General features: G+C 35.3%; 1 protein-coding gene across 1 annotated transcript; it reads right to left on the reverse strand.

The window, feature by feature from the left end:
* Positions 1–1,353: 1,353 nt before the first annotated feature.
* LOC107820950 (uncharacterized) lies at positions 1,354–9,530 on the reverse strand. The gene is made up of 12 exons (XM_075226202.1): positions 8,858–9,530; positions 8,590–8,764; positions 7,673–7,756; positions 7,271–7,512; positions 6,306–6,537; positions 6,007–6,171; positions 5,633–5,764; positions 5,294–5,407; positions 4,764–4,811; positions 4,300–4,378; positions 2,043–2,099; positions 1,354–1,616 (listed from the first exon to the last, which is right to left on the reverse strand). Exons 1-12 carry the CDS (start codon positions 9,058–9,060, stop codon positions 1,555–1,557), a joined length of 1,593 nt encoding a protein of 530 aa, XP_075082303.1. The 5' UTR covers positions 9,061–9,530; the 3' UTR covers positions 1,354–1,554.
* Positions 9,531–22,510: the final 12,980 nt, after the last annotated feature.

Below are 22,510 nucleotides of genomic sequence, written 5' to 3' on the forward strand. Positions count from 1 at the left end.
CAGGAGAGAGAGGGGAAGACCTAGGAAATTCTCTTTTTGGGCAATCAAAACTGTTGGTAAATGTCCACTAAATATCCAATAATGCAATAGATAAAAATTGCTTAAGTTTTAAGACAAGAAGTTAGAAACGTAATGATATTGTGATTAATGAGTCAATATCAGGCACGATGTGCCATGTGAAAGGAAGTAAAGCATATTCCTATCTTCAGAATATATATCTCAGCTACTATTACTTGTTGAGTGCCTCCGTAAATATCCTGGATTTTATGAGTTAGATATTATTTCCTCTTTTTAACATAGATATTTTTGCCTCCATCTTAACTTCTTTAGGGATCGTTTGGTAGGGTGTATAAGAATAATGTTGAATATGGTGTATTAGTAATGCTGATATTAGTTATACTTGCATTAGTTATGCTGACAGAGGCAGATGTAGTATATTATGTACCGGTTCAACTGAACCCATAACTTTCGATGCGGAGTAAAAATTTATATGTAAGAATTCATAAAAATTGCAAAAATAGTAGATATGAACCCATAACTTTAAAAATATAATGGGTTCAATGTTAAAAACCTTAAAATTGAACCCATAAGATTTAAATCCTGGATCCGCCTATGTATGCTGATATATTTCTTATCAATTATTTGGTTTGATGTATTAAAACATTGTATAATTTCTAAAAAAATTATTTGCTTACAAAAACACCCTCATAACCAGTCCATCAATTTATCTTTTTAAAAGAAACATATGTTGAGGAATTTTCATATATGAAAAAGGTTTTAAAAAAATTATTTGATTTGTTACCTATATTGTAGTATAGAACTGAATATTTATTTATACAAAAAAATATGTTAAGTATTTATTTACTTACTATGGATATAATTTTATATCCCACTTTCTTGGATTATTTAATACTTACATTAATATAGTATAGCATATTTTAATCAAGCATAATTTTGAAGGATATTTTTAGTCTTTAACTAAGCCAATGCATGCATTAAAACTTATTGCATTGTTAATACCATGGAATCTTATGCATTAGTTATACATATGATAATACCAAATAAACTGTATAACTAATACGTGCATTATTTTAATGCATCCCACCAAAATGACCCCTTAGAGATACGGGTCTGAAAATAAAGGAAGTGAAAAGAAGACCACAACAGGCAATTGCAAATCCAATCAGAAAAAGAAAATAATTTGATTCAATTTTAGTTTTGATCCAAATATTAAATTATCTCCCCCCGTTCATCAATCAGAACTGGAGAAATCATTTACCAACAATATATTTGTTAAGAAAAAACGATTAAAAAATAAAAGGATCTTAGTTTACAACACCATAATTGAAGTAGTTTTAGCAAAACTGATAATTCCCCATTTATATAATCTGATAGAAATCAAGGAATGTATCTGTTACAGTGTATGTACATTAAAATTTACCACTAAATAATAATCAGATCAGTGTATGTAAAAATAAAAGCTTATTGTTTATTCTCTTTTTGTACAAAAGAAATTTCCCAGTTCTTGTCAGTGAAGAGGACAAGTAATTGGACTCATAAAATCTGTTGTTCTCCTTTCTGGTCCTCTTCTATTGTATCTTCCAAATCTATCTGACCTGCAATGAGCAAGGAAAAATCATCATCTTCGTAGAAGTGAAAGACTACATGTATTTATATTTGTACACGATTAGATGTGAATATACCACTACTCCTGATATCGTAGACCACTCAGTGAGGCAAAAATGAGCACTTGGTGAAAATGGTATCAAGGGACGAGCATCGTTTAATCTAACTAAATATGTTGCATTTACAGTTCAAGTTTGATACAGTTATAAAGGATAATATAAATTGCATCAAGCAACTAATGTAAAGATGTTCCTCAAATAAGTTCTAGCCTCTTGTTTGATCACAAATCTGACTATCTAGATCAAAAACCTTTCAGGTAGAGAGGTTATTTTTAACAGCATGCTCGTCGTGGTTTAAATCTCATATGTTGTGCAGATAATGAAAATTGTACAAGTATGCAAGTATAGTTACCATACCGAATAGGGACACTAATGAGGGAGGCTTTGAGTGTCCATTTGAACTCATATCTATACCTGCACAATTAAGATGTGTGTTTGAAATAAGAGACAGATAAATAACACAAAAACCGAGTTGCAGAAAAGTTTTGCATTTATGACAAATAGCATTTAGGATGAGACCAATTTAGACCTGAAAGACCAGGCATGAGACATGTTCAACTCTAATGCCAATATTAGAAGACAATTCAGATTTGCAGGGAGGGGCGGAGGCAATACTGGCGTTGGGTTCCTAATTTACTAACCACTAAGGCACCATCCTTTAATCTTCACTTGTTTCAGTACTCAGTGAATAGATAATTCTCAGCTGACCATTTGTTTCATTACTTTTATACAGGGGTATATCCCTTCTTTCATAATGACCAGCACTGCCTTAGTGTTGGATTTTTAAATAATACGGAAAAGGGTCAAAACTGCCCCTAATCTATTCGCTTAGGTTTAAAAATACCCTTCGTTCACCTATTTTGTAAAAATTTCCCTCACCGTTAAAAAACTGGCACATTCATACCCTTATTTCTGACGGACCTTTGCTGAATAAAATAAAATAAAATTATATATGGCGTGGCAATTGCTTATTGGTCAAGATTAAAAATTTCAGTCTAACCCAGATCTGATCCGTAAATAACCCACCTACGATCCATCTTAGTCGTTCCAACCTGTTAAACCCTTTTTAGCCCCTCAAACACCCGATTCCATACCCGACTCATGATCCAATCGTTATTTAGGTTTTATTTGTCAACATTTCATATTTTTCTTTTTATTAATTTATTATATGGTACCTATCCCTTACCTTGTTCTTCTTCCCCAACTAAATCATTGCCGACCGTTTCCCAACCAAATCACCGCCGACGAACTGTGAAGCTAATTTGCTCACATGATTTCAATTAACTCCAAACAACTATATGGTAGCTCAGCATATATAACTTTGGCAAAAAGATAACTTTATTAAATCATAAAATCTTAAAATGAACCATTAATTTAATTCCAAAGATACCAGATTTCACTCTATGAATATTGATTTAACAAAAAAATGTTAATTTAAAAATTAAATTAAGGTAAAAAATCTGAGTGGGAGAAGGAGATCCGTGGGTATTGAAGGGTGAAGATATGAAAGTTGAAGCCGATGGTGGTCCTCTGCCAGCAATAGTGAGTTATTGTACTTCGGCCATGGAGGAGGATGATTAGAGAAAATGTGGAGCGGGAGGTCCCGCACATGGATGGAAGAGGACAAGTTGAGAGGTGAAGTTAGGGCATCTTAAAAAGCGGGTCATGGATCGGGTATGTATATTTTGGATCATGGAGTGGGCTAATAAGTGGATGTGAGGTGAGGTTTTAATTTTAGCCAATGGAAAATTGACACATATTATGTAATAAAAAAATTTCTTAATCAAAATAAGGCCGTTAGTTTTCTAGGGTATGAGTGGGGCGGAAAGTTGACGTTATGGGCAGTTTTTACAAAATAGGTGGATGAAGGGTAGTTTTAAACTTGAGCGAATAGGTTAGGTGCAGTTTTGACCCTTTTCCGTAAATAATAAATGAATGATCAACTTGCCTTTTCGAAAAGAAAAAAAAAAGGAATAGAAAATTCGGAGTTAGCTACTGACCATGTTAGTGAAAGAGAGAAAATAGATTTAGAAGTTCCAGCATGCTACTACAGGAAGTGCCATTTAAGAGAAAAGATACATCATATTCATTTCAACAATATGCTATTCTGAATCATTCTGTCAAAATGCCACGGCCAATTAAGCAACATATGGTCAGTCTATTTTTTTCTCATTCTAGGCTTTTATATGCATCAATATCAATTATTGATATCCCAAATACCATATGGAGTTTCCTTTCTTATGAAGGGATGTTCATTAGTGTTCCGTGCTTTCCTATGATCTCATTCACCTTCCTCTTAAAAGAGCCCTTTTCCAACAGATCCACAATAATGTCTCACCTCCAGCAAATGTATACTCAATTGTTTTTGCCCAAAGCTAGCTAGCAAGAATTCGAAGGGTGGAGAAGAATACTGCACCAACATGTGCTTCTATATGCTTGATCTTCTTAGGTACAGTTAGAGCCAGGAAAAAATGAAGTGTGTGCAAAGTGTATTTCTTTTTCGTGTCAAAGTAACTTCAGACCTCTTTTGTACAATAGAAAGATGGTGCATATGCAGTGATGAGATGCAGAGATGATGCAGCCAAGAAATTAAAGATATAAAGCAGCAGCACACCTGAAGCTTCAGCTGATTTGAGGATATCTGATTTCTTGAAAGTAAATCCAATAAAATTGGAATCTTTTGATGTCAGCATCTACATGATGGAATCAATCAAAATATATCACAAATCATTTCTCTTTATAAAAAGAACGATATAATAAGGACTATCTGTGTATAGCATTGAGAAATATACGGGGAACCAAAACTCTGAGGATAATAATTAAGAAAAATACTTGCTAAAATTGCAAATATAGAAGAACCCCCAGAAGTCATTTAATCTCACCTATAGGAATCAATATACCATAGGAACTTGGATGTGCATAATTCATTAACTATAGTCTCATGGAAGAAAATTCCAAATATTTAAGTGCATCACTGTTGCAATTACACTTGTTTTATATTCTTGCCTGAATGTTTCTTTTCCTAAGATTGGGAGGGTGAGGGAGCTGAAGTATGCATTGTCAACAAGTAATCATTACCTTTCGCCAGGGTCCAACTCTTGGTGCTGTTGCTGAAGGATCTTCTACCTATAAAGTGAAAAGTTAGTACATTGAAAGAACAAAGCAAGCATGGTTTTTAAAATTAAAGTGAAGCATCACTTAAAGCAAAACATGGAACTAATGTGATGAGGAAAATTGAAGAATTACTGTAGATGAATGCCAAGAACAAATGGTAGATTGTATTGAAATGAAAATGTATGCTTTGATAATAAGCCATATGTAGCTTGTAGATATTCAGTGGTACTGAGAAATGCCCAAAATTCTAAGGACCTAGTTCATAAGTGATGTCAAATTGTCATACTGAAGTTACTAATGAAGAGAGGTGGAGAACATGTCCATGATTTATGGTAAAGGTAGAGAAAATAGAGACGCTACAAAGGTGAGGGTAAACAGTTGGTTTCTAGCAGTACACAACGTCATAAGAGTTGGAGTGATTTTACTAACTACTACTCCAGATGTTTCCTACAAAAGTCAAATTAGTACAACTAGTGATCTATAAAAGTACTCACCTCAGGAAACTTCTCAAAATTTTGAGTATCTAACTCTCCGGTAACGATAGGTTTATAGGCAGCCTCCATTTCATAAAGTATGTCCCAATTGACTCCTTTGAACCAGGGATGAGCCTGAAACCAGACACAAGTTTTAGTAGTAAGCAGACACAAACACGGAGCCAGCGTAACCACTACATCTTTCACACAAAGTACATAATCTCATCAATGATAGAGGACAACTAATGTATGGATTCCGTTAAGTGAAATAAAACTACTAGAATTAAGGGGCATATTTCCGCAGATAGTTTCTGTACATTTCGGCGGGCATTACTTCATTCTTTTAGTTGTGTTATTTACCGTTATTTCTTCCACTCCTCCGGTCCCCAGTCTTGATTCAACATCACATAATAAACGACAGATCAGATCCTTAGCCTCATCTGATACTTTTGGTTCTTCTGGGAATTTAAGGCATGTTCTCCAACTGATTATCTGATACAACGAAAACAAATATGATATACCCCGTCAAAATGAATATACTTTGTGAAACCTAAAAAGATGCAGTAGAACAATTTTGGAAACAAACTTTTCAATTCCAATCTACCCCGATTGCATTGAAAAAGGATTCATTTGGAATCTTGGTTTACAGAGTTCTGTCTGAATCCAATTTGGAGATCATTCTAGAGGCCCCCGCTGTCTCTTATTTTCATCATAACAACAGATAGAAGAGTTACCTTGCGCGCCGTCATTCTTGGATGCTCTGAACAGAAGGGAGGATACCCAACAACCATCTCAAACAGGATTGCCCCCAATGACCACCAATCACATTCAATTCCATATCCTTTTTTCAACAAAACCTCTGGTGCCATGTAATCAAGAGTTCCAACGGTAGAGTATGCCTACATAAGATATTTCACACATAGATTAAATCAATTCGAAAGGGCAACATGAAAGAATGTTAATTTTGCATGCTGACACAATTATAACTTGAAAATCAGGAAAAGTGCAGCACTAGAATGTGAGTATGTAATACCAGGGCACGGCGGTTGCGCTTCCACTGCTGTATTTGTTCTTTTGGCATTGGCCATGAAGCTCTATCACCAGCAGAATTCCCTTCAGTCCCGTTAATGGACTCCGCATTTGTAAGGTCTTCATCTTCCAATAATATTGATGAGTATTTATTTTCCAGGGGTTTACATAAGCCAAAATCGGAAAGCTTTAAATGGCCATTTCTATCCAGTATAAGGTTATCAGGTTTTATGTCCCTGAAAGCAGAAAAATTTCTGAATCAGCTGCATGTTGGAGGATGATTGTGGAGTGACCTTTATACTGTATGCACATGCAAAAGAACAGATAACAACAAAAAACTGTAGCACCAAATTGCAAGATCAAGACATCTAAATCCAATATGATAAATGTTTGCTCGATCATTGATTCCTCTAATGAAACCCCTAAAGAAAATGAAGACAGGACGAAAGGCCTCAAAGGCAACTTAAGGGAAACTAAACAACTCGCAACAATCAGAGTACAGGCAAATAATTACATTTGTTAATCTGGAGACTGAAAGTGAGTCATTCTTCGACTAATGAAAAATATTGTACCACACTAAGAATTACTCAGTAACCCCGTGAGATAAAGAACGAGAGTAGCGGAAGAGGAAATGTAAGGCTGTTCTAACTGCAGGTGCTACTTCCTAGCTGGGGGATCTGAACAAACCTTAAAACGTCACTTTAACATATGTGTCATAGTAGGAGAAATGCTTTTGAAGATTAGAAGCTTATTTAGACATCTCCACTTGATGATATTTGGAAAAAGAGAAATTTTATATCAACAGTAGCATGGCGCTTTTCTGAAAATAGTAATTAACACAATATCATTTTATTTGACCTACAAAAAGTACCTATGTATTACTGGCACTCCTATAGGATATAGCAATACAATCACGTAACATGCAAGATTTAACAAAAAAGCAAAATATTTAATGCATTGGTCAAATACCTATGTACATAATTGTGCTGATGAATAGACTGAATAGCCAAAATACTCTCAGCAATGTAGAACCGCGCGACATCTTCAGAAAGAACATCTTCTCTCATAAGTAAGGTCATAATGTCACCACCAGGTAAATATTCCATTATGAGGTACAAGAAATCTGAGTCTTGGAAAGAATAGAAGAGCTTCACTATGCACCGACTATCAACTTCCACAAGCAAGTTTCTCTCGGATCTGACATGCTCAACCTAAAAGTGCAGTATAACTTTCATAAATAAGAAAATGGATATAGTAATTTACACATAGAATTTAACCATGGACCTCACAAATTGCATTTTGGACCAATTAAGTGGCAACTGACAATTGCTGATGTGCACAAGAGAAAAAAAAAAGTCTCTAACTTGTTACCTGTCCACGGCTAAGCATGTCGGACTTCTTCAATTTCTTCATGGCAAAAATTTCTCCAGTACTTTTGAATCTACACAACCTAACCTGCATTAAACAAACCAGATAATTTAAGAAATCACTCTACTAAATCTGCTCCATCAATGTCCAATGCGAACATCGACTGTGTCATGTATGTGGCAATCACAAGGCAAGAGCACTCTAATTGAAAATAGAACTTTTTAAAACATGTAAAGTGCACATTTGACCCAAGCATCGTTCTTCTTTGTTTGACATTAAGCTTAAAGGAAAAGACCGACTTCCACCCCTTCACAAACTTTACAATGTAAGGGAGAAACAAATTAAGCTTATAACAAACCAGAGACCATTGCTGAAAAGCGTCATTTATGTGCTAAAATAAGTGGCTGATGCAGTATAAATATTAGATTAACAAAAGTAAGTTCTCATAGCAAATCTTTCCCAATTGGTAGCATCAAGCAACATTGCAAGATAAGCATTATGAGCAGGACTAACACTTCTCTGTTACATTATCAAAGTGTAAGCCTTGAAAAAATATACCAAGAAATGTTGGATGCAGACTTTACAGAGGATAACTCAATGATTCTCATTCAGCCAAAAGCATTCTTTTGCATTCAAAAATGATACAACCTTAAAAGTTGAATATTCAGTATCAGGATGTACAACTAATTGAATCATCTTATTAGATCACGGCTCGAAAAACATAAAACTACCAAGTTTGCTTTTTAAAGGTAATTTGATGAGAAAACTTACACAGATACAAACTTTAGCCTTAACAATCATTTATAAAAAAATAAAAAAACCAATGCACTCTCCAAGCGACTCTAATCAAACAAGATTAGAAATTAGCCTTTTCTAAAGTAAAATCCAAGAATTGGGAGTTGTAAAAAAGAAAATTTTACCTCACCAAAGGCACCTTTACCAATGACAGTCAACTGTTCAAAATCATCAATCCCAACTTTATGCCTTTGCAATCTCATAAACTCAGTCTCCCTCTTCTCCAAATTCCTTAACATCTTCTCTTGCTCCTCACTCGGTATCTGCGCTTCTTGTGCCCTCCTCTGCAGTGTCCATCGCCTGAAAATAAAAAAAATAAAAAAACAGTCAAACAAAAGCAACAAAAAGACACATTTTGTAAACTGTGGCATGTAAATTGTTTTAAAAAAGAACCTTTCTTTGCGATCTTGCAAGCCTTGAAGATAATTCTTGTAATGATTTTCAATGAATTGCTTAGCAGCAGCAGCTTTCTGACGTGTAACAGGTGAAGAAACAGTGAATTCAGGCTCCAAATTATTGAAAACTCGATCAGGCTTATTCATTGGTAAAGCTCCCATCTTTACAGTACCACCAGCAGCAGTAGTAGTACCCTCCATTGAACAAAAAAAATTGAAGACTACCCCAGATCCAAAATAGAAGGGAAAAAAGGATTAAACCCAAGAAAAAAGAAAGCCAAATGATTGGTGGGTTTCTTGTATAAGTTTCATAGTAGAAGTAGAACAAGAATGGTGTCAGACAGTTATAGAAAGTTGGGTTTTGGGTGGGGGTGGGGGGTAAAGAAAGGGAAGATGTAATGAAATGGAAAGCTGTCAGTGTCAGCAGGTGATGTATGTATCGGAGTTAAAAGAGTTAGTGTTTTGTGAAAATCCCAATGAGAGATCAGAGAGAAATGAGTTGTTGTTTTTGACAGATTGGTGGGCTATGAAATGGCGATATAAGGAAGGAAAGAAGAAAGAAAAGAGGGGATTATTAGCTGTTAAAGGGGATTGGGTTAGATGAGATTTGTTGGGAATGAAAGAGTGATAGCGACGGCATTTAGAAAAGTTCTTTATTACAGTAGTGCTACAACCTCGGATGAATTGGTCTTTTCTTTCATTCCGCTTCAACATATGAGTCACGTTGATTCAACAAATGGGATTTTTTATTTTTTAAAAATAAAAATAAATTTTTTTATTAAGCCTTACCCGACACGAATTAAATTAATCGGGATTCTAAAGCAACACCAGGTGCAACAACAATAATAACAAATTCAATATAATTCCACAAGTAAAATTTGGGAAGGATAGTTTGTACGCAAACATTATTCCTAACTTTAATAAGGACCTAACATCAAGTGAAAAATAATAATAATAATAATTAATCATAATGTTGTTATCCCATATTGATCTTGATATAAAATAATATATGAATTGATATACAAATTATACCGAAATTAGATATATTGAAAATGAAATTAGTAACCAAGCAATGGGTAAAACAATGCAAAATTTTATATCATGATTATTTTAGCTAATAAAGCAAACTAAAGGTGTTAAAGCTGTGACTCATTTAATATGTTGTTGCGTGCCTTTTTGATGTTAGGAGTTTTGAAGTGTGTAGGATTGTTAAGAGTGTCACATAAGGTGGGGAAAAAATAAGCTATTGTCTCCTTCGTTTTGGGCGTGCGTATTTTAGAGTATTCCGTATTATTATGAACTAGTTGTAGTGTACGTTTGTTTCACGTGTACCATGTCACAATAATTATTATTTTTAAAATAAGACCGCATTAATATTATATTAAAAATTGTGCTTGAGTTATAAAATAAAAGTATAAAATATGCTAATGTAGATAAATATATTACGATTTTTTAACTTACAATTTTTTTACTTTGATATAATCTAAGTGTAAGATATAAAATATATAGCTTGTCCCAAATTGAAAATATTAATTGTAATTACACTTTTATCAAATACATTACAAAATTTTATTCTTAAATAAAAAATTATTGTAAAATAGTAAAGAATCAATGACTATTTTATTTTTGGATCTTTATGTTTGTTGAACATTAATGTTATTTAATGTTTGTGGACCAATTTTTGCGCACTCTTTCTCATTTATATTCTCAAATATTTTCTTTGTTATTCTAATTTATGAGCTTAGTATTAAAATATTTACAGATTTATAACTTCAATATAATGTAAACATATATATATATAATAAAAAAACTCTTTTTTTCTCAAAGACAGACTTGACCGAACCTCATTAAGTTTGTCTTATTTTTTTCTCTATTTTCGTTATGTATAATTGTATATTAATTAACCCACGATTTTTCAACAACAAAAAGTTAAAAGAGGACCATCCAAAATTAATCAAAAATATAAACAAATTTTTCTCGGCCCCAACTAAATGTATTCTACTAACAGAATATATTAAAGGAATTGTATTCTAACTGAAAATTGCATTACGGACCTCCTACTATTCAAAGTTTTATATTTTATAAATGCGTCTTTTTTAATAAGTAAAATTTTATTTGATGTCAAGGTTTTAAACATTAGAAAATTACAGTCGTGTTATATAGTTTAAATAAGGAAGAAATTATATAAGTAAAAATATAATCGATTTAAAACTCCTAAATATTAGGAATTCCTACACAATTCAAATAGGAAAATAGTTAATGGCAGTAATTTTAGTTGATTTTAAACTTCTAAATTGTCGGAAAAAATAATTAATTGACAATTTTGTCCAGAGTGAAATCTGTTTTTAAATGGTAAAAAAGGCGAACGATATTTTGCTAAAAGTCTTCATGCTTTTAATATAATACTAGTCCCTATGCTCGTGCGTTGCACGAATATCTTAAGTCAAGTATCACATAATTTGTATAAAAGATATTAAAATTTCAATCGCATATATATTCTAATAGTATCATTTGCTATAGTAATATAATGAACTAATTAATGTATCTAATTAACTACCACCGTTAGTAAATTAATATGAATTAGAGCTTCAGTTTGAAGAATTTTATGTTTAGCTAGTTTACTTCAAAATATTAAATATTAGACAGTCCTAATGTATTATAATTTTATTCAATGTGAAATAATTTATGTGAAAAATAATTAAAGCCTAATTCCAATAAATTTCAATTTCTTTCGGTCCAATGTGATTTAGTCTTGATCCTATAATTGTTCCTTTGATCTACAATTATGCTAGCTTATAATTATTAATATAGTTATTTTATTAATAAAAAATAAAAAAGTTAATGTCCGGAACATGGAAAAGAGGGTCAAAATCAGATTTCTAAAACTATAAAATTAAAGACAAAATCGTTTAAGTATGTTGGATTTGTAATAAAATACAGTATAAAATGTACAGAAATTCTTTTGAATAATAATGTGTTGTTAGTTTTGGATAGCAAACTCAAAATGTTTTAAGAAAATAAAATTAGTCGAACCTTTATTTTTCACATGTTGGAATTCAAACGAAAACTAAAAAGTTTTCTTCAATTTTGTAAACTAATTATTATTTTAACTTTAATACTTTGAAAATATCTGACTATATACAATTGAACTAAATTCCTTCAATTCTAACGTATTTGTTCCACGTTTAAGTAGAGGAAAGTTTAGAATATTTAGTTTTAGGATTTTCTTTTTCTTATTCATTCATAATTTTACTTCTTCCACTATTAAGTCCATATTCTACTACACCTCTTCATCCTAACGTGTCTATTTCCAGTTGTGTCCTTCCATTATAAGTTCTTGTCAAAACTAATATAAATAGTTAAGGGTATAAAAGTTGATTAATATTTTAGTCACTCAATATTTAGCACGAAATATTTATGTTTTTATAATAATAATAATAATAATAATAATAATAATAATAATAATAATAATAATATATATATATATATATATATATATAGAGAGAGAGAGAGAGAGAGAGAGAGAGAGATAAATAGATATATTCATGGTAGATATAGATTATTGCCTCTTTATATGATCTTGAAAAACACTTAATTTATGAGTTACTTTTTGAGTTGAATTAGATTCGATCCATCTTTTTATACCTGAAACTATTCCTTTTGTGATAACAAATAATTAGGCCATATTCTTATGTACGTATCATATAAAACCTAACCGCTTACAATATTTCCACCAAATTACAAAATGCTTTTGATGTTTGATTTGTTGTAAACACCATGTCCAAATTAAATGCGGATAAGTAATTTATCATGTTAGGATCGGTAAATCGGATAAGTAATTTATCATGTTAGGATCGGTAAATCGGAAACAGCGGAATTTAGCCAAACAATGTTATAATGACAATAACAAAGACAATGCAAGTTGATAATAACTATAATTAAAGAATATAAATAAGGCACAAATTTAACGTGGTTCGATCAAGGTGACCTACGTCCACAAACGGAGAGGAGTAATTTCACTATACCAACAAGAGTACAAAATTAGAGTAAATACTCTAATTAGTCCCAAATACCCCAAGAGAATAACCTTACAAGATCACTCCAAAGAAAGGGTTCACACAAGTGTTTCCCAACACTCACTCTCTTACAAAATACTCTATAATAAAATAAAGGAGGAGAAAGAAAGACAAGAGTGAAAAGCTCTTGAATTGGTGTATTTACAAATGAGGAGAAACTCCTCTATTTATAGCAAGAAATCCTTGGCCTAATAGTGTATATTATGTCATGGCAAATGTCATGATTCAAAATTTTTGTTATAGTGGATATTATGTCATGGCAAATGTCATGAAAATTTGGCTCCCACTTGAAAAGAAGCCAAATTAATGGTCATATTACAAATCTCCACCTTAGCCTAATTTCGGCTTATATATAGTAAATTTACTCCACCTTCTCCGCAAAAATCCCAATGGGCAAAATCATTCTTTATAAATGCCAATCAAGTTGAGGCAAAGCTTGAACTTGGACATTGGAAGAGGTTTTGTGAACATGTCAGCAGGATTGTATCTAGTGTTGATCTTCTGAACAAAGACTTTTCCTTCAACAATAGTTTCTCGGATGAAATGATACTTTATATCAATGTGCTTCATCCTCTTATGATACATCTGATCTTTAGTCAAGTGAATGGCGCTTTGACTATCACAGAAAATGGTAAAACCACCTTGATGTGAACTGAGTTCCGCAAATAGACCCTTTAACTATAAGGCTTATTTGATATCTCGGTCACTGCTATATATTCTGCTTCGGTAGTAGATAAAGCTAATACATGTTGTAATGTAACTTTCCAACTAATAGCGCAACCACCAATACAAAATACATAGCATGTCAGTGATCATATTTTGTCAAGATCACCTGCATAATTTAAGTCTACAAAACCAACCAAAGTGTTAGTATTTCTCCCAAACTCCAAACGTGTATTTGAAGTACCTCGCAAGTATCTGAGAATCCATTTCACAGAGTGCCAATGTTCTTTACCAGAGCAAGCCATATACCGGCTTACCACACTCACTGCTTGTGAAATGTCTGGACGTGTATAAACCATTGCATATATAATACTGTCGACTGCACTGAAATAAGGAACTTGTGCCATGTACCTCTCTTCTTCCTCTGACTACGGGGATTGAGCAACTAATAACTTAAAATGAGCAGCAAGAGGGGTACTAACTGGTTTAGCATCTTTCATGCCAAACCTCTCCAAGACTTTCTCCAAGTACTTCTTCCGGGTCAGAAATAGCATGTTGGCTTTTCGATCTCTTTTGATCTCCATGCCAAGGATTTTCTTAGCTGCTCCCAAATCTTTCATCTCAAATTCACTTTTCAGCTGACCTTTCAAATTGTGAATTTCTGTTAAATCCTTAGCAGCAATGAGCATGTCATCAACATATAATAATAGGTACACAAATGAACCATCATTTAACTTTCGGAAGTAAACACAACTATCATACATGCTCCTCGAATAACTATGACCCAACATAAAGGAATCAAACCTTTTATACCATTGTCTTGGAGACTGCTTTAATCCGTACAAGGATTTCTTCAACCAGCAAACATGATCTTCTTTTCCTTCAATTTCAAATCCTACGGGTTGATGCATGTATATTTGTTCCTCAAGTTCTCCATGTAAGAAAGTTGTCTTAACATCAAGTTGTTCTAATTCCAAATCATACATGGCAACGAAGGCAATCAAGACATGAATAGAGCTATGTTTAACAATAAGTGAGAAATTTTCATTAAAATAAACTCCTTGTACCTGACTATAACCCTTTGCAACTAATCGTGCCTTATACCCCGCATCTTCAACCCCTGGAATGCCATCCTTTTTCTTGAAGACCCATTTGCAGCCAACAATTCTTTTTCCTTATGGCGGCTTCACAAGAGACCAAGTACCATGCTTGTGGAGAGACTCAATTTCTTCATTCATTGCAATCAGCCATTTGGCTGAGTCAGCACCAGAAACTGCTTCTGAATATTTTGATGGTTCTTCAATTTTTTCAGTTTCCTGTGCAACTGAAAAAGCAAATGCAACATAATCTCCAAACCTTAATAGTTGCTTACCTTCTCTTCTTGGTCTATGTTTGCCTATAGAATACTCCGCTTCTTCTGGTTCAACTTCAGGAGTGTCAACTGTATTTTGCTCCAAAGTTGATGAGCTTGGCTCAGAAGAAATGCCAATCTCAATCTCCACTTGGTTCTGTGTACTCTTTTTTTTATTTGTATTGCAAGAACTAGAAGACTCTTTTCTAGAATGTAACATAGAGGATTCATCAAAGGTTACATCTTTGCTAATTATAAATTTTGGTGTCGTGGGATCAGAATACCATAGTCGGTATCCTTTCACCCCAGGTGCATACCCAAGGAAAATATACTTTTTAGCCCTTGGCTCTAATTTTCCGTCATTTACATGCATGTATGTAGGGCAACCAAATATATTTAAATCAGAATAATTAGCAAAAGTACCTGACCACATTTCCTCTGGAGTCTTAAAGTTCAAAGGTGCAGAAGGAGCTCGGTTGACAATATAATAAGCTGTAAAGATAGCTTCTGCCCAAAAGGCGTTTGTCAACCCAGCTTTTGAAATCATGCAACGAGCCCTTTCCAAAAGAGTTATATTCATCCTTTCTGCCACACCATTTTGTTGAGGTGTCATTCTCACAGTACGATGTCGAGCAATTCCTTCATTCTTGCAAAATTCGTTGAATTCATCATTACAAAATTCCAAGCCATTATCTGTTCTAAGCCACTTAACCCGTTTTCATGTTTGCTTCTCAATCAAAACTTTTCATTGTTTGAAATTTAAGAAAACATCACTTTTATTTTTCAGGAAATAAACCCAAACTTTCCTTGAATAATCATCAATGAAAGTTAATATATACCTGGCACCACATTTCAATGGGGTACGTGAAGGACCCCAAAGATCAGAATAAATGTAATCCAAAGTACCTTTTGTTCTATGAATCGCTGGAGTTTGAAACTGACTCTTTTCTGCTTCCCGAACACACAATGTTCACAGAACTCCATATTTTCGGTACTTTGGCCATATAAGAGACCTCTTTTGCTGAGGATGGAAAGACCTTTTTCACTCATATGCCCCAATCGCATATGTCACAATTTGGTAATGTCAGAATCTGATTTATCTAATATTGAAACTGCAGCAGTACCTGTAACAGTATATCCCAAAAGAGTATACAACGTACCAGATCTGCGTGCTTTCATGATCACAAGAGTACCATGAGAAATTTTCAGAACTCCACCTTCACATGTGTACTTGTACCCAAGAGATTCTAGAGTGCCTAAAGAGATGAGATTTTTCTTCAAGTTAGGAACATGTCTAACATCAGTGAGAGTTCTCACCACACCATCGTGCATTTTGATTAGGATTGTACCTTTTTCAATAAATTTACAAGCAACATTGTTGCCCATCAATACAACTCCACCTCCAATAGATTCATATGTGGTAAATAAATTCCGATTGGAACACATATGATAAGAACAACCCGAATCTAAAATCCACTCATTGTTAGATTTGAAACTATTATTAGTTACTAAAAAAATAGTTCCCTCAGTCTCATCAACAACTACACTTGCTTCGGCAGTGTCAGTATTTTTATGCTCATTTTTCTTTTCTGTATGCTTTTCTTTATTTTTTTAATTTAAAGCATTCAAAAATAATGTGACCTTTCTTATGACAATAATTTGCACATGACATATCTGTATCTGGATTTTGACCTTGATTTAGGTTTCTCACTACTTGAATCTTTCTTATTGGATCTACCTCTTATGAATAAGCCCTCCCCTTGGTTCCCACTAGTTTTTTCATTAATATCTCTATCTATTTGTTCTTTTGATTTCAAAATAGATTTGATATCTTTACAAAAGATATTATCCTTTGCATAAAGCATAGTATCTCTTATATGTTTAAATAATTGGGGTAAGAAAACAAGCAATAACACAGCTTGATCCTCATCTTTGATTTCAGTATCTATGTAACTTAAATCCATAAGAAGAGAATCAAAAGTATCAAGATGTAAGTATAGAGGTACCTTCAGCCATACGAAAAGTGTAGAGTTTTTGCTTTAGGTAAAGCCTGTTTTCTACTGTTCTTTTTATATATAGGGTTTTAAACTTTTCTCATATGCCTTTGGCTGAGCTTTTTGCTGCAACTTCACGCAGAACCTCATTTGAAAGATTTAAAATAATACCTGCTTTTACCTTTTTATCTATGACGGCAAACTCTTCGTCCGTCATTTTATCCGGCATCTTCTCCTTTCCTTGCAGTGCCAAATCTAAGCCATCCTGAATTACGATAGCTTCCATCTTTAATTGCCACATTCCGAAGTTTGCACTTCGGTCAAATATTTCAATATAAGACTTTGTTAGAGTCATTTTGGCTATTTAAACTAACCCGGTTAGATCTGGCTCTGATACCAATTTGTTAGGATCGATAAATCGGGTAGTGCAAAATTTAGCTAAACAATGTTATAATGACAATAACAAAGACAATGCAAGTTGATAATAATGGCAATTAAAGAATATAAAGAAGACACAAATTTAACGTGGTTCGGTTAAGGTGACCTACGTCCACAAGCGGAGAGGAGTAATTTCACTATACAACAAGAGTACAAAAGAGAGTACAAAATTAGAGTAAAGACTCTAATTAGTCCCAAATACCCCAAGAGAATAACCTCACAAGATCACTCCGAAAAAAGGGTTCACACAAGTGTTTCCCAACACTCACTCTCTTACAAAATACACTATAATGAAATAAAGGATGAGAAGAAAGACAAGAGTGAAAAACTCTTGAATTGGTGTATTTACAAATGAGGAAAAATTTCTCTATTTATAGCAAGAAATCCTTGGCCCAATAGTGTATATTATGTCATGGCAAATGTCATGATCCACAAATTTTGTTATAGTGAATATTATGTCATGACAAATGTCATGAAAATTTGGCCTCCACTTAATAAGAAGCCAAATTAATGGCCATATTACATATCATATCATACATATATACACACACCTATATTCCTCGGCATACGGATTCTTTTTCCTTACGTAAATTGGCTAAATTAGGAAAGCTTAAAGTCGTGGTTGTGAATTGTGATGTATTGTCATATTTACATATTTTCTGTTATCCAACTTCCGTGTTTCAACTTTGCACCTCTATTATGTCTGTAACGTACCTGGCTTGTATTGCCAGCTTGTATTTCTTCAGTTTTAACGGTAGATTATTGATGCTTTAAAATTATAAATTAATGAATAGTATCCTTAATTGTTTGCTTGAAGATGCTAGCTAGACATAAAGATCACAAATATCAACATTAACTGAATATCTACAGACCATTCATTTTGACTTTCAAAAAAATACAATTGAATCGGAGGGTGTCAATTGTATACTATTTACATAAACAACTTGGATTTGAATATTCAAACTTTTTGTCTTGCCAACGTTCTTCACCTGAAAAAAACAACTCCGGATTGAATGATTAGGCTTTTCCAAGTGAAAATAAAAACTGTATACGGTCGAAATAGATTACGGCATCCGTACGTTTGATCGAGTTCGAATGGTAAGCGATCGAAGTGTGAGCTCGAGACGAGTTCCGAGGATAGTACAAACAAGCCTCGAGCTCCAAGACCGATAGAGAAATCGACTCGGTATCATTATCAAGCCCATGACCAAATCAAACCGCAAGGCAAAGAGAAGGTTGTCGGAGATACACAGACCGATCGACACTCACCCCGAATGTCGAACTCGAACTCAAGGCCAAGGGCTCGACCCAATACCGAGCTCCAGCAAGTATCGAGCTCGCAGACAGGAGCCGTTGCAACCGCACTAGGGGAGAGAATCTTGGCAGAAATCGAGGAAGAGACAATTCATCATGGTTCTCCACTATATATTTTTTATTATAAATAAAGTAAGACACATCTACTATAAAGGGGAAATCCTTGTAAGCACAAGCAGGTTCACACATTGTAAGAAAAGACTACTCCTATTTATTGAAGGATAAATCTCTTAAGCTTGTTTTACTCAGCATACTCACTCTTCTAGTTTAATAATTTATATCCCATTTCTATGGCCAAGAATCTAAATATTTTCACTTCTACGTACGATTTATGTCAAGCTATATCACATATCCTTATAACTACTTATAAATTCAACTATATCTAATTTTTCGGGTAAACAGTTTGGCGCCCACCGTGGGGATATGGATAACAGTGGTTGTTTGACACAAATCCGCAATACGCACTAGTTTACAACTCCGAAACAACAATGGCAAACTCTCGATTCATGGCTTTACCTATCGACCACGAAGCCGGCCTTCAGGATGAAACTAACAACTTGATACCCAGGGCCGGAAGGCCACTTAACGATGTCACGGAAGCTAGAGTCGAAGTACCTGAAATTTGAGTCGAAGTACCACTAGATATCAACTCACAAGTGGCTCTTGAGGCGAACCAACGTTACGAACTGAAAAAAGCATTCAGAGCGATACTCGATCTGTAGCTCGAGATGCCAATAACGTGGAGGAGATCGGAGTCAGCTTACGGATGATCTTCGAGATGTTACAAGCCCAGCAAATAGCGATAGCTCAGTCGCAGAGCCAAACTCAGGTACAAAGCAGGCCGGAGCCCGATCCGCTTCGAAAAACCACCCACAGAACGGAGCCAGCCATAGTAAAGTCAAACGAGCAAGAATCGGGGACTACTCCCGAAATTACTAAATTGCTCGAGGAACTCACAAAACAAGTCGAAGCCAACGATAAAAAAGTGGAAACATATAATTTCAGGGTCGATCAGATCCCGAGAGCTCCACCAATGATAAAAGGACTGGATTCGAAGAAATTCATCCAAAAGCCTTTTCCCTCGAGTGCAGCCCCAAAACCAATCTCCAAAACTTCCGTATGCCCAAAATTTCCAAATATAACGGTACGAACGATCCCAACGAACACGCCACCTCTTACATGTGTGCCATCAAGGGTAACGATTTGGAAGACGACGAGATCGAATCCGTGTTATTGAAAATATTCGGAGAGACCCTCTCGAAGGGAGCGATGATTTGGTATCATAATTTGCCCCCAAATTCTATCGATTCTTTTGCCATGTTAGCGGATTCATTTATAAAGGCACATGTTGGTGCCATAAAGGTTGCAACAAGGAAATCAGACCTCTTCAAAGTAAAGCAAAGCGGTAATGAAATGCTGAGGGAGTTCGTGTCCCGATTTCAAATGGAACGCATGGAATTGCCACCGGTCACAGATGACTGGGGCGTCCAAGCTTTCACCCAAGGGTTGAACGAGCAAAGTTCAATAGCATCACATTGGCTGAAGCAAAATTTGATCGAGTATCCAGCAATAACTTGGGCGGATGTACACAACCGATATCAGTCAAAAATCAGGGTCAAAGACGACCAGTTGGGAGCTCCTTCCGGATCCATGCACCAGAACAGGGCAGCTATTAAAAACCAGAGGCATATCGACAGAGAACGAAGGTCGAACAAAGACCGATATCAACCGTACGTCGCAGATCAAATGAACAACGGCTCAGCATGCAATTCTGCTCAGAACAATCGAAGGAGTGATCGAGGACAAAGTTCTTGGGGGATTATGAGCAAGAGTGGCTTCGATAAATATGGCAATCCTATAGAGGCACCTCGGCTATCGGAGTACAATTTTAGCATCGACGCATCGGGCATTGTATCGGCGATCGGAAGAATAAAAAATACTAGGTGGCCTAGACCCATGCAAATCTACCATTCCCAAAGAAACTCGAATTCGATGTGCAAGTATCACGGCATGCATGGCCACAAGACCGAGGATTGCATACAATTAAGAGAAGAGGTAGCCCGCCTATTCGATGAGGGCCACCTTCGAGAGTTCCTCAGTGATCGAGCCAAGAATCACTCCAGAGAGAGGGACGCCAGCAAAAAGGATAAACAAGAGGAACCTCTGCATATCATTCATATGATCATCGGTGGGGTCGATACACCACAGGGACCCGTGTTCAAGTATGGCAAGATACCGGCCACAGGGGAAAAATAAACTTGAGGTTATGTACCCGAGGGCACTTTATCATTCGGAATTGAAGAAGTCGAGGGCATCTCTCAACCTCACAATGACGCTCGGGTAATTTCTATCCTATTAAATAAAGCTCAAGTTAAGCGTGTTTTAGTGGATCCAGGTAGCTCTGCAAATATCATCCGATCTTGGGTAGTGGAGCAGCTCGATTTACAGAATCAAGTCGTGCCCACAACTCGGGTCTTGAACGGTTTCAATATGGCTAGTGAAATGACTAAAGAGGACATTACTCTACTAGTGAATATAGCTGGAACCATCCAAAATACCAAATTCCACGTAATCGAAGGGGATATGAGGTACAATGACCTACTCGGAAGACCTTGGATCCACAATATGAAGGCAGTGCCTTCAAACCTCTACCAATTAATGAAATTTCCTACGTCGGACGGCGTGAAAAAAGTATACGGGGAGCAACATGTTGTGAAGGAAATATTTGCGGTCGATGAGGTAACACCGATACCAACACTATCGGTCTAGGAAAGATCGAACGCTAAAGATAGACGAGAAACCAAATAGCAATCATAACCACCAGTCTTGACCGACCCGGTGGAACAGGAAATAGAGGATGGCGAGGAAGAGTTCTTGACACCTCGACCTTTCATCATCCCCGAGACTCCAACACTACCAAATCTACGATCGAAGAACTGGAACAGGTTATATTAATCGAATATCTGCCCGAGAGAAAGGTATACCTGGGAACGGGATTGACCCCCGAACTCAGGGAAAAACTCATTCAATTTCTTATCGATAACATAGATTATTTTGCTTGGTCCCATTTAGACATGGCAGGGATCCCACCGTCGATAACAACGCACCAGCTGAGCTTGGACCCTAGGTTCAAACCGGTGAAGCAAAAAAGAAGACCTCAATGCGAGGTAAAACACGCATTTGTAAAGGATGAGGTAACTAAACTTCTCAAAATAGGGTCAATTCGGGAACTAAAATATCTCGAGTGGTTAGCCAACGTAGTTGTAGTCCCTAAAAAGGGGAACAAACTTAGAATGTGTGTAGATTATAAAAATCTAAACAAAGCATGCCCCAAAGATTCTTTTCCGCTGTCTAGCATCGATCGCATGATCGATGCCATAGCCGGTCATGAGATCTTTACTTTTCTCGACGCCTACTCCGGGTACAATCAAATTCGAATGAACCTGGAGGACCAGGAAAAGACTTCATTTATCACCAAGTACGGAACCTATTGCTATAATGTAATGCCATTCGGGCAAAAAAACGCAGGAGCTACTTACCAACGCCTAGTGAATAAAATATTCAAAGAACAAATAGGTAAGTCGATGGAAGTTTACATTGATGACATGCTAGTTAAGTCCCTACGCATAGAGGACCATTTGAATCATTTGCAGGAAACGTTCAAGATCTTAAGAAAATACAACATGAAGCTCAACCCCAAGAAATGTGCTTTCGGGGTTGGATCGGGAAAATTCCTTGGTTTCATGGTATCGAATCGGAGAATCGAGATCAACCCCGACAAAATTAAGGCCATCAAAGACATCACCGTCATGGAT

Source organism: Nicotiana tabacum, chromosome 12, assembly GCF_000715075.1.
Source record: "Nicotiana tabacum cultivar K326 chromosome 12, ASM71507v2, whole genome shotgun sequence".
Lineage (NCBI taxonomy): Eukaryota > Viridiplantae > Streptophyta > Magnoliopsida > Solanales > Solanaceae > Nicotiana > Nicotiana tabacum.